Consider the following 13,211-nt stretch of genomic DNA (forward strand, 5'->3'; position numbering starts at 1 on the left):
CAAGTATATTCTAGCCAAAAGTTAATTCAATTTTATTACTTGATCCAGTGATCTAATTTTAAAGGTCTGTCTTTGTTCTTCCTTCAGTGCTTCCATATGTAAAATCAATAGGCCAGGATGTGCAAACACTACCAAAATACTGCTGTGGTCTGGTCTACAAAGAAAGCTTTTGCTGGTCTGGACAAAGTCTTCTTGCTACAAGCATATTTCTGTGCTTACAATGAAAGTTGAGGATATCAGCTTTCAAACTCTTTTAATCTTACTTTTAGTGGTCACGGTGGGGTTTCATTTATATTATTTTTATAGTACTTAGTAAAATACACACAAACTGTTGTCAAATGGCAGCGCCAGCTTGGTCCAGGAGAGGGAGTTTGAGCCCACAAATAAGACAGGTGAAGAAAACCTTTAATTTGCTCTCTGCTTAGATCTCCACTATGATCTACTTCATGGGTGGTGTTCAGAGCAGTTGGTGTCCTCCCCTATCCTGTGAAAAGCAAACAAAAAATAAAGTATATTCTGAAATCTGTAGCCCTTCATCTTTACTATCTTTACATTTTCTAATCATGGCAAAAGGAGCATGAGTGACATCTAGGCAGTATCGGATAGCAAAGTGAGGAGATTTTCATTGGCCTAATGAATATCACAGAACACTTTTATCAATTAACCCAGTCTGTCATATGGTGTTTAACATAACTGCATGCTTGGCTATTCCCAGAAACTGAAGAGCATCTGCTTTGTTTAATATGTGACTTGGAACAGACTCAATTTACACCAGAAATGTGTATCTACTTGATGCCAAAATATTTATTTTATTGAGTACTTTATTACTAAGTACCGAGATGTGTTACATGCCTTGGGGTCTTTGTTTATTTGTTTGTTTCAGAATCTTGCTGCTGAAAAAACATATAATAACCTAGATATCACGGTGACGCAAGCGCTACAGCACCGTTCTCAGTATTTTGAAGGTGTTGTAAAGTGTAGTATGCTTGAAACACTGGAGACCATTGTGGATAGAATAGTGAAGGCTGAGGTGAGTTCACTTTCTGGTTTTCTCTTCACTGTAAGTTAAAAGTGTTATTACCAAACTAATAAACAGTACAAAATTATCCTTTCTAAGTTATTTTGGTGATTTGGCAAAAGTATTTTTTTTCGTAACTACATGTATTAGGTATCAGTTTGCTTTATAGACTTTGTTTATAGATGCTTACAGGGACATGCAAAATATTGTACAGTACATCTGTAATAATACTCGGTTATTTGTTTCTGGTTTATGACATCAACAGAAGTGAACGCAAAGCTTTTCTGAAAGAATCAAGTTTCTTCCAAACCTGCCATAAGTTTTGCAGACAGATAATTCTTTAAGCTCCAGCTTATAGCTAGGTTGATTGGCCTGTTGTTCAGGAACTATAATGGGTACAATTAGTTAATGCATATGGAATCCTGTACTGCTATCATACAAATGCTGTGAAACAGGGACCGAAAATAATTTTTTCTTAAGAAGTCTGCACTAACTGCTCTTGTAAATGATTTATCTGTGTGCTTTCCATTCTTTTGGTGCTGTTTATCTTGGGAACTTTCTTGTACGTGGAGGTGAACGAGTACATAGGTCTTCGTCCCCTGTTATACCTCTCTGCAGAAGAAAACCAGTATTACCAGTTTCAGTTATTTTTAAGGTGTGATTAACTCCCTTTAGATGCTTTAACTTCTTGAATTACAAGATTTTTGGGTTTTTTCCATCTTAAGAGCTGTAACCATGCATATACTTGATATGAGTAACACTTCTACTTTGTTCAAATAACCTCCATTAGGCAATTTTTCCGTGTAACTTTCTGCATTTGCTTGAGCTTCTTCCCGAATTGAACCATTTTAGCATTGCTGATATAAAGATTTCAAATTTGGATAATTCTATTACTATTTTAAGAAGGTTTAGACATTTGGGTTTTAAGAACAACTCCTACCCTTTGGTTCAGTCTAAACATAGTCAGATTATATGTAAAAATGAGTCAGTCAAAACTACGAGCTATTTTTAGCTGCCAGACAAGTGCTTCATCTTGCTGGAAGTGAAACAAATGACACAATTACATTGCCCATTTTTCTTTAATTCATTACACTGGGAGAAGAATAAATGATTAAACATGTGCATATAGAAAAACTAATAACCCCATCTAAAATATCACCAACATAGTTTCATCAAAAAGAAAATGCCACAGCATTTTTCTCTCCTTCCCTCTCTTTTCTTTCCTCCCAGTGTCAGGTGGGTATGACTGTTTAAATAATTCAGAGCTCGTCTTCTATCTGACTAGCAACAAAGTGATTGACCTCAACCGTAAATTAACATATCTATTATATTAAGACTGGTGCAGCTTTCTTGCTGTCATCTCTGAGAAGATGAGCAAAATTCTTTTCACTTTCTTCTCCGTTGCATGTGATCATTTGAACTTACCGAAGTGAATTCTCTCTTCACTATTAAGAAGTGAGCATGTCGTAGGCTCTCAACTTTTGACAGACGCCCTTTTTGAATCACTTATGAGCTGGTTCAGCCGTGATGTTTAGGTTTTCCAGCTCCGCTTGCAGTGGGCGCTGGCACCAGGACTGACACTGGGGCGATTCCCTGGTTCTAGAGAAGTCGTTCACTGCTGTAGCCTGCTCTGACTGAGGAGCCCCAGGATGCAGGAGTATCCACCTGCTTTCCCTACAGTTAGGACAAAAGTTTTGTAGTATAAAATGTTTCAAACAGTAGGTTTGTAAGCATGAGCTTGTTATTTGAAAATACAGTCTCACTGTTGATAAACCTTTCTTCCAAGTTGTGGCCTTGTGTATACTGCAGTGAGTTTGCACAGGTAAGTTAAATCTTTTTTTCTGTTGTAAAACCAACCTGGTACTCGGTTTCAATTATGTAGCCCTATGAGAAAAATTGTTGAAACGAACTTGTGCCTCTCTTTGTTGAGAAAGTATTTTTCAGAAGGAAGTGAAGCCTCATGTTGTTACTGTATCTTAATTTTTGAGATTGCAGGTGGAGCTGGGCAGAGCCTGTAAGTTGGCAAAAGGTGTTTGATGCGAGTGCTGCTTTTTGAGAGCAGAAGTATTTTAAAGACCTAGATCTTGACTTTACTGTCACTTCAGATCTGATTTTGTTGCCATGTCAGATAGCTGTGTGCTTTTTGAAAATGCACTAGTTTTCATTTCTGTAGGGTAAGCATGTTTGTATTGCTATGTGAGAATGGTATTGCCAACATTTCGAACCTTTTCTTTTTTTTTTCTAAGGTTATCTTTTTGGTTTTTTTGGCTTTAGCTATTACTTTAAATCAGGCAGATATCTCTCAAAATGTTTTCCCTGCTGGCAGGTTCATCGTTTGGTGGTAGTGAATGAAGCAGATAGCATTGTGGGTATCATCTCCCTTTCTGACATTCTACAAGCTTTGGTACTCACACCTGCAGGTATGGATGTTGCCTTCTGACCTTTGCCATAAGTCATTTGGTAGTATGTACACCCTGCTGGTTTTAATTCATTTGACGGTGACAAACTTTTGATTTTCAACTTTGATAACTGTTTGATCATAGTTCTTAAATACGCTATTCGTTTCTTCCCAGAAAAAAGCTCACAAAATATTAACTGTCAGTCTTTTGTTCACTGAGGAATGCATGTAGAACCTTCATGAACATCATAGCTGTTCATGTATCTTCTTTGCAGAAAAAAGTCTTGATTACTGTTTTAACAGGGAAAAAAAAACCAGGATGAAGTTGAATGTTGCATGTATAGGCAACGTCTACAACAGGGCACCTTCCCCACCGTCCTGAATTTCTGTGCTGCGGCCAAGTGCTGCCAGTGTGGGTGCAGCTGTGCCTTCCCGTAGCTCTGCAAAGCCACCCCTTGGGAGCCCTGCGGCTGGCCAGCGCTGCGGCGGGTTTTGGTCAGCACAGTTATGTCACAGAGGGCACCCCAGACCGCCGGAATCATTCCAGTAGAAATCTCCAGTTTACTACCAAACAGGATCAGGTTGCTCACAAGCGTATCCAACGATAGGTTTATTTCTGCTACTTCTATGTTGGTTGGTAGAGGGGGGGTTAGTCTGGGGGGTGGATTTGTGTTGTTTGGTTGGGAGTTTTATACATTTTGCCCAAGTTACTAACCTCCTTTATGTTCTTAATAGTAACTTCACTTTGACCACATAAATTACTTCAGTGTCACAAGAACTAAAGCAAAACCCTCTTTTGGCTTGGTGAGGAAGACAAAAAATGTCTCTGATTACAGTTTTGCATAAAAAAAAACAACAAAAAAACCCCCAACAAAAATGGACTAAGCAAATGGAGCTGGATACATCCTTCAGAAAAGAAAGTCTAAATGTGAGCTTAACAGTGATCTTACTTGCACAGATAGGTAACATAATGTAAAAGTGTTTCTCCTCTGTAGATTTTAAAAAAGCTAATGCAGCTTTTTGAAATAGTAAGATTTCTCAGTGATACTGCTGGAGGTATTATATCAGTGCATCCAGTTCCTTTTAATGACCTGGAAGAGCAGGTAACCCAGCTTTCTGGGAAGGACGAGTATGAGAAATGAGCCCAAAGGCTTGGCTCAGGTGGGCTCATTGCCTAGGAGGAGAATGGAGGGATATATCCCCGGAGATGTAAAGAGACAGGCAGACGGTGCCTCTCCAGGCAGAGGAGATAGTTTTCCTCATGACTAGAAGGTAGAATGATCCAAGGAGAGTAGAACTTACCATTAATGGAGCAAAACTTAGAACGGATAAATCTGGATACTGGCAGACGAAGAGCTTTGTTACACCAGAATTGCGTGGACACTTAAGCAGCAGCTGTGTGGGCTGACATAACAGTGCTCTGTAATTAAAAGAGCAGTTCCTGCTCCAGTCCCCCGGGCCGTGTGCTCCTGGTGTTTAGCGTGTGGTAGCACCCACACTCGGATCCCTCTGTGAGCTGCTTTAACTCATTGATCTAACAGGAAACTGAGCCAGCAAAAAGCTGCAGTGTTCTGTCGGTTTGGCGCACTGAACTGGCTCACAGAAGGGTCTAGCACTGAGTACAGGGGTTAGAGCAGCAGCGGGGGCAGGATTACACCACTGGAAGAGATGAGGTGAGGGAAGGCGTTTTTAGGAGCAGTTAGGTGTTAGGGTGCAGGTCTGCAGGCAACTGCCCGATTTTAGATTGGGATTTGTCTTAGGAGGTGAGGATGTCAGCAATGTAGATCCAGTTTGTAGAATCCAGAGTATGATTTACCTCTTAAAACCAGATGTGTGTGAAAAACCAGATAGCTCATGCCCTAAAAGCATCCATTTTTCTTCACAGACTAGAAAGGAAAATGTATTGAATGGCAGGAATTAAGAGCAGCCCACATTAGGGGGGAAAAGTATCAGCTGTGATGTGAAAACCAGATGTATTGAAGAATGCCTCTTTTAGTGTTTGATTATACATTACAAGTGGTAACTCCAGGTTGCTGGCAAGAGATTCTTGCTCTCTAGAGTCGGTTGCTGAAGCCAAACTCACCGTAGGGTTCGGTCGTTGCCCAGCGTGTGGCCAGTTTGAGCACTTGGAGAAGAGGCAAGATGCTACGCGGTGCTGCTGAGCAGGTCTCGGATCCCTGCTGTAAGCCAGACCTGCCTCTGAGCCAGGGAAAGTGGGCCCATCAGCGCAGCGCAGTTAAACTGAATCCCGACACTGTTTGTTCTCAAGCAGGACTTCATTTTTTGAGGTTATTACTGTGATTAAGCTTGGCTTCGAAGCTGATGGGCAGGTTTGGGGTGCGGCTTTTTGGTTGGGCTTTTTTTAAAACAAATTCTTGTGCTAGGGAGTACCTTCAAAGCTGCTTTCAGTAACATCCCAGAAGAGTTACTTCGACTACCTTGCCTTGAAGTTAGAAGCAGCAATGGTCTGGAGGCCTTTCTCGCTCCACTTTAATTAGCGTTTAGCAATGCTGCAGTATAATCTTTATAAATGATGTCCAGTACTAAGATTCTGATAACGTGGTCAGACAGTTCCAGCATTCAGAGGGAGCGGCGCGTCCCAGGAGCTGGGTGCTGTGCGCGTAAGGAAATCACACGTGCTTTCCTCTTCTGTTAACAGGTGCCAAACAAAAGGAGAATGAAAGTGAATGACTGCTGTGAATGTATACGCGTTTGTAGGAGAACCTGAACAAAGTTTCTGGGTCAAGTTTGTCTCAAGAACAGAGACTGCAATAGAACAGAGCAGGATGGTTGAGAATGTGTATTGGGACTTAGTGATGGATGATGAGTCTATTCCCCCCAGTGATGTCGCAAAAAAAAAAGCAGCATGACAAAAAGCTTATGTTAAAATGTAGGCTCGTATTTCAAAACATCTTCAAAACATTTGCTGGAAGACTTCACATGATGTCCTTCATTAAAATGCACTGTATTCTAAAACTTTTTCATTTTGTATTTGACAGAAGTCACTGGTCAGCAATGGATATATGTGACATAAGGCAAGTGTATGGCATATTCATATCATAGTGCCTTATGTCAAAATACAGCAATATGTCATCACTGTTGCCCATCACTGTCAAAGGAAGTATTGTGTTAAAAGAGACACTGTATTTGAATGTGAAAGTCTTTAAACCTAAAACCAAATCAGTTTCAGTTCTCATTAGATTTGTCATAAAAGCTGTAATTTGAATATCGGTAGACTTCTTTAAAACTTCAATGACAGTTTTGTGTTAAATGTTGCATTCTGAACTGAGATGTAAAACAAGACTGATTTTAAAAACAGCTTTATTTATTTTTACTTTCATGACAATTTTTTACACATCTTTGGTGGATAGCTAAAATTTCACCATATCCATTAATAAACTGTTGATTGTTATACAAACGAGTGGTAGATTTTCTCATTATTTAAGACCTTGGAGTGGCAGAAGCTGTGGCTTGTTGATCGGTCAGTGTTACTTGAGCTGAAGATTTCAGAACCATGGATCGAGCGTGCTCTGATCTGTCACACACGGGCACCATGGAGGAATCAAGGTGCCAGAGAATAACATTTTCAGCTGTACTAAAGTGTAAAATGACGTTTGTACAACAAAACCAGAACTTTTTATTGTATATGACTTGTACAGAAGTGGAGGACTGAGGAAAGCCTGTGGGGTGTTTGCTAATGTAAATGTGCTGTAAAGTCTGAAGATGAGACTTTTATAATTGTAGATTCTTGTAGATGGAAGAAATTAAACCCTACAACATCAGTTTGGTTTTAGCGGTTCTTGCCAAGTTCCTTTACATGTGTAAATGTACGTGCATTTCAATGAGTGTAATCTAGGTATAGAAGCATTCTTTCTTCCCTTTGACTTCAAAGGTGGCTTGTGCCCGTGGAACAATGAGGCAGTATTTCTTTTTAGAGTGTTTCCACCCGGAATACTGCACTGGAATAATGCAGTACATTGAGCCATTATTTTTTCATTTATAAATACTGAGGTAAAAGGTTGACAGTTTTCAGTTTGCTTATAAAATGTGAGGTTTTTAACAGTAATGAAAAACGCTTTCTTCAGAACTTTCCCACATTCTGTAAGACTTTAAATTTTGAACTAATGGGTGAAATCTTGCCTTTATAAAAATATTGCTGTAGTACATAATGGAAACTTCTCTTGGGCTTTAGCTCACTCTCTTGCTCTGTGAAAAACATTGTCTGGTCTTCTCCAGCACCTGCTCTGACAAGGTAGATACGGACTGTTCCCTGGGACTCTGGATGGTATCGAGTTGAAATAGCTTGTTTGGCCCAACAACAGTGACCTTGGGGTCTGGTGCCGATTGCTGCCATCAGAGGTGACACCAGCATGGCTCCCATTATCCTTGTTGGGAAGATGGAGTGACGGCAACTAAAAGCAGCAGCTCTCGTTCTTTGTGGGGTGTGGAGGGGATAATTTGTGGCAGGTGAGAACTTCGTATTACGGGTAAGCGGTCAGCAGTGCTACCTGCAACCGCCGCCCAAGCTGTGAAAGCCCTGACATTGCTCCAGCCCTTGCGCTGCTGCTGCCTCCGGGAGGTGGGACACCAGGGAGCTGCCCAAATGCATTGCGAGCTCTCTCTACCCGTCACTAGTCTGCCTGAGCATGTTCTTCAGCCCTGTATATGAGGCATTTTTGAAGATGAGGCTTGAACCGTTGATAGGTACTTTTTTAATATACTTTATTTATTTATTTGGCCCAGTTCCATGCAGGCAGCTTTGGGCCTGTCTGCATAAGTTAGTATGCAGAAAGCCAGAATGAATTTGCAGTTTTTGAACAACCGTCTGCAGACTTTCTATTTTAATTTATTACAAGTGCTGTTGATGTGTTGTGGACGCAGAACTAGCAGAATTATGGAAAGCAGCCTCCCTGGTGATACAGAACTGTATTTAGAGAATTTCCACCCTTTCTGGAATTCGGTTCTGAACTTTGCATTTGTGAGAAGCGGAATCGCAGTGAAACTCAACAAGCATGAATAAACAGCAGCGCTACCAAAAAGGCACTCTGCTTGTACTGGCACAAGTAACAATTCTGATGCAGTAAACAAAACTAAAGAAATCGTGTCGGTTTTAATACAGATCAGTTTATTCTGGAGCTAGGCAAGTGCTTGTTCCGGCACAAGGGAGGGACAGGAATAAGTAAATGAGGGTAGAGAAAGGAGGGGTGACTCAGCAGCACTGCTGCATATACCAGGTTAAAGTGACAGTGCAACTAAAGCTTTGCTCTCGGACTCTTTACGTGGCTCATGAGAGGCCTCGGCCACGGAAAAAAATGAATTAAAATGTTGTTAAACTCATGTTTTTGCATACGTTTTCCTCTGGAAAGGCAGCAAGCAGTACCTATAGATCTGAGGCTGCAGCAATGGCTCCAGGTACTCCCTTTCCAGACAGGACCATGCTGCAAGCACAGATGGCAGTAAGCTTCCCCCAGTGCCGCTGCTGAAAGCCTGTTCAATGGCGTAGATCTTCTGTCCTGAGGATGAGACACAGTAGAAATTGATTTTATTTTAACCAGTGGGACTGTAAAACACGTGATTGATTCCTGTGTTCCCTTGCGCATTTTCTTGCCCAGCAAGAGGTGTCTGTGAAAGATAATTACTTTGAAGGGCTTCTTGGTCTTGGAAGAAGGGAGCAGGTTAAGTTTGTTTTTTACCTACTCTGGATATTGGGTGTAAGAAAATGTTTCTTGGTAGACTTTAGCCCTCAATACTTTTAAGTAACCAGAACTAGTTCAGGAAAAATTGCCCTTTGCTAGCATTGATCGCTTGACCAATGAAACTGTTTTCCTGTTTTTGTTCTGGAATCCTTTTAGTTAAAAGGTCTGAGATCTGTAAGCCCCTACAGACGGTATTTGCTTTTTACTAGGAACTGAACTGCAGTTGTGTATCCGAGGCCTATTCATCTTCTTTTCCTAAGGAATATTATTCTGCTGGGAATGTTTGGCTAACGCAGAAAGAACCAGGCTCACTTTCCTGGTGACAAGGCCTGAGCTTTTGTCCTCACAGCAGACGACAGCAATCCGACTGAAACGGTTCCAAGACTGCGCATTGCTTTGAGAACCTTCCTTGCCACCATTTGGGAGAGCATAGGGTAAGTTGGGAGTATTTCAGTTTTGGTCCAACTAGAAGTGAAACCATGTGTACTTCACCGTGTCGCACAGCAGGCTGTCTTAACTGCTCGTACTGAGCTCTCTGGTCAGTTTTAAAAGTAACCATTTTTCTTCAAAAGTTTTTATGAACTGTCACCCATATCGAACACTTACTAGAGTAATTTCCAGAGGAGAATGTCATTCCAAATAATTTAGTACTGCCCTGGTACTCACATAAGATACCCACATTCATGCAAAAAGAATGTTCTGCAGAGACTCTGCTCTTTACTCTTAACTTCAGGTCTTAAACACAGTTTTGAAAGTCACTTTCTTCATACCAGTTTGTTTTATGCTGATTGCAGTCAGACCTGTTCCCACTGAAGCAATGGGAACAGGAGGTGACTTGTGCTCCTACATCGAACTCATTTCTTTAGATAGGAGTAGTATGTCCCTGCCAGCTGCATAACAGGACCAGTATGGCACTAGCCTGGGATGTCACTAGCCCCTGTGGAATTTGCTTCTACTCACATTTTGCCAGTGTTCCTAACTGAATACTGGAAAATGTGATCATTGTGAAAGTCCAGGAGGGAGTAGGAACAAGTTTTAAGATTGAACTGAATGTACTTTGTAACCTCTGTGGGCAGCAAAGTCTGTGCTGTACCTGTGGAAGCACGCCCAACGCAAACACTGGACACACTTCAAAAAACTCCTGGGGAAGGTCCTGATTTGCCAAAGGACAGAGCAGGTAATTATACTGTAAGTGCTGTTACAGGAATTGAATGTGCAAGTCAGAGCTATTCTGCATTTGGAATCTGAGTAGCAGCGTGTTCGTGGGTTTGTGTGCACTCTATTATCCTAAAAATACTTGGCTGTCGAGTTACATTTACTACATGAAATTCATCATGGTTTTTCCTCCATCAGAGAAAAGGAGATGTAGGCAACAAGACAGACATGTTCCGTTTTTGCAGCGTTCCTCAGCATCTGTTCCTGATCTCTCTCCATACACATACTCCATCGGTGCTTGTGGTTCTCCCTTTTAGTATTCTCTCTTTTGGAACCTAGGCTGTACCTGATGCGTGGCATTCACTGACCATGCCTGTTGTTAACTCATTTACAATAAAATGAATGTAATTTATCATCTGAACTGATACAAAGGCTACATTTGATTTGAAGGAGTATCTGGTGAAGTGAGATACGAAGCAAGCTGGAATACAGCCAGTGTGTAGGTATGTGGTGTACGTCACTTGTCCCAAAGTTCTCTGAGCCCCTTTGTAGTTCACAGCAAAACTTGCAAACACTGTAGAAACAAAGAAGCTGGAGTAGGACCACGGGGCGCACAGGCAAAGCCCTAATCACTAAAGCTACGGCTGCTACAGAACGCTGCCCTGTGAAATCACAACCTGCACATCACACTTAGGTTGTTAGAGAGGAAGAGAATTTCAGTGAAGGGCCACTTAGCAAAGCCGTTCAGTCCTAAACACATAAACCGTGAGAGTTCAAATAAGACACAGTGGCCTGATGAGATACTCACAGCCACAGGTAGCTCTCCCTCTGTGCCAGGGCACACTCCGGGAAGCATTTAAACTTCGCCTGGGCAGGAGAAACGCAGTGACAGCCCTACTGCGCTCCAGATCCTTTTGTCTCTGCTCAAGCTGCTACCGCTCGAGTAGCAGTATGCCAGAGTGCTCTCGAAGGCCACTCAGCAATATCACCGAGTCCCAGAGCATGGAGAAACAACAAAGTTCCCCGAGAGCTCTGTATTTGCCTGCAGTTTGAGTGTCCCAGTCAAGCCAGAATGAAGCACGCACTTAGGTGATCATGGTGGAATAAGGATTATTAGCCAATTCCTTCCAAAGAACCAGTGGAAGAAAGAAAGTCATAGTTTTTTCTGCAAGTTTAAGAAACACCTGTGCCCAGGAAGGATGGGTTCTGTGTTCCTGCTGCAGCGCAGGCTGGGCAAGCATGGAGGGTATCCTTGGGCGGAACAACTTTATTGCAAGTAGAGGTAGTAAATAAAGCAGCTGTAGTCAGGGAGCAGAAACCCTGCAGTAGTGAGCTCTCCTAAATGAGTGTAGAGTGACCTAGTGCAAGTTAACAGAACCAAAATAAATACATAGACAAGGGTCCAAGAGGTGAGTGGGGTAAGAAAAAGAGTAAGGGAACAGACCTCATCAAGAGAAGTGGGGTGTCAAGGAGCGATCAAAACCAGGAACTCGAGCTAATTAAAAAATAGTGATGCTTGCCGTGAGCATGTCTGCTATATTTTCTGAAAATGCACATTAGGTTTCAGCAGAGCGAAAAGCACGGTGCCTAAATACGTCAGGCAAGTAACAAGAACTGCAAGGCTATGGAAGTTGAAAGCCTAACTACCACAAACTTCACTGATGCTTCCACACCCATTTATGTCATTGGATGGTAACTCTTATCTCCGTTCTTTCAGTCCTCTGGCTCAGTAAATAGCCCAAATTTTGGACCATGACACGGCCTCCCTGAGTGCTGCAGATACACAAGGGATGGTCCTGCAGGATTATGGCTACTGCAATCCTTGTGTCTTTTAAAACACACCAGGCAAAAAGGGTCTACACCAGGCAGGACTGTCCCTCCACATCTCTTGGGAGAGCTTTGAACAATACCACTATTCACAAAGACAGGATTTCCACATAGTATTCACTCTCTGCAGGCCCACCAAATCCATCAGTGTGGTACGATCGCACCAATCCCTACGGTATGGTGCTCCAGAGCTGTGATTAAGTAAGAATCTGTACTGTAGTGTGTGGAAAAGAGAAAGGCTGGCCATGGAGGAGCATGCAGAATGCTATACACCACAGCTATCACTGACAAAATGCATAAACCCTGTTTTCTCATGAAATAATTCTCCTTTCGTCATGTACCTGTTCACTAAAAGCTGACATGCCTGCTGTTGCACAGGTTACCAGTAGCCTTCAAGATCCCATAATCCAGAAGATGAAGGGTATAATCAGACTAGCCCAAAAAATGCAGCTACCTCCTTAAAGCTTGTCTGTTTCTTCAGAAGCAAGTCACTTTTGTGTACAAATTTTGGTTTAGTTCCCTGCCCTCTTACCAAGTTAGATGAATGGTAGTACATGGGAAATTTTGGTTTAGTTCCCTGCCCTCTTACGAAGTTAGATGAATGGTAGTACATGGGAATGTAATGGTTGAGATCAGGGAGAAGGTGATGATCCATCTCTCTTAATACCATCAAGCTGTTTGGTTGGTTTAGTTGTATCAGAGTTGTACCCTAGCATAGCTATGTTAGATAGCAGTGTACCCCCCAAAATGCCAAGATGCACATAGAATTTCTAAATAACATTAATTTTTCAGGAAATGTGGAATGGGTAAATATTACCAAAAGTGAATTCAAAGTAGCCGGGGGGGAAGACTAATTATCTGTTCATGTATTTCTCACTTAAATTCTGCATCCCTTAAGTGCTGAAGTCACCATTAGCAGCACACGCAGCACTTTTTAAAAAAGCAGAAAACTCAGCACCGCTTGAATCTCTTGATGAAGATTTTCCACACACACAGAGCTCTTCACATGCAATTGTCAGCAGTTTTAGATGCTCCGATCCGATGCTTCCCCCGAAGTTATCTGCGTGTAAAGGAAATGCTCTGAAGAGACACTGAGATGGTGTAAATGAACGGCACA

The 13,211-nt window shown here is 41.8% G+C and overlaps 1 protein-coding gene across 6 annotated transcripts in view; it reads left to right on the forward strand.

Annotated features, from left to right (window-relative positions):
* Nucleotides 1–6,834, forward strand: part of PRKAG2 (protein kinase AMP-activated non-catalytic subunit gamma 2) — a 223,515-nt gene extending 216,681 nt beyond the window's left edge. For all 6 annotated transcript variants that reach the window (XM_055803360.1, XM_055803362.1, XM_055803364.1 and 3 more), the window contains 3 exons: nt 884–1,030; nt 3,345–3,438; nt 6,076–6,834. In XM_055803360.1, the coding sequence (XP_055659335.1) occupies nt 884–1,030; nt 3,345–3,438; nt 6,076–6,107 (273 nt within the window). In that variant the 3' untranslated portion in view covers nt 6,108–6,834. The remainder of the gene's footprint in view (nt 1–883; nt 1,031–3,344; nt 3,439–6,075) is intronic.
* The last annotated feature ends 6,377 nt before the right edge of the window (nt 6,835–13,211 follow it).

Source organism: Falco peregrinus, chromosome 5 (assembly GCF_023634155.1).
Source record: "Falco peregrinus isolate bFalPer1 chromosome 5, bFalPer1.pri, whole genome shotgun sequence".
NCBI classification, from domain to species: Eukaryota; Metazoa; Chordata; class Aves; order Falconiformes; family Falconidae; genus Falco; species Falco peregrinus.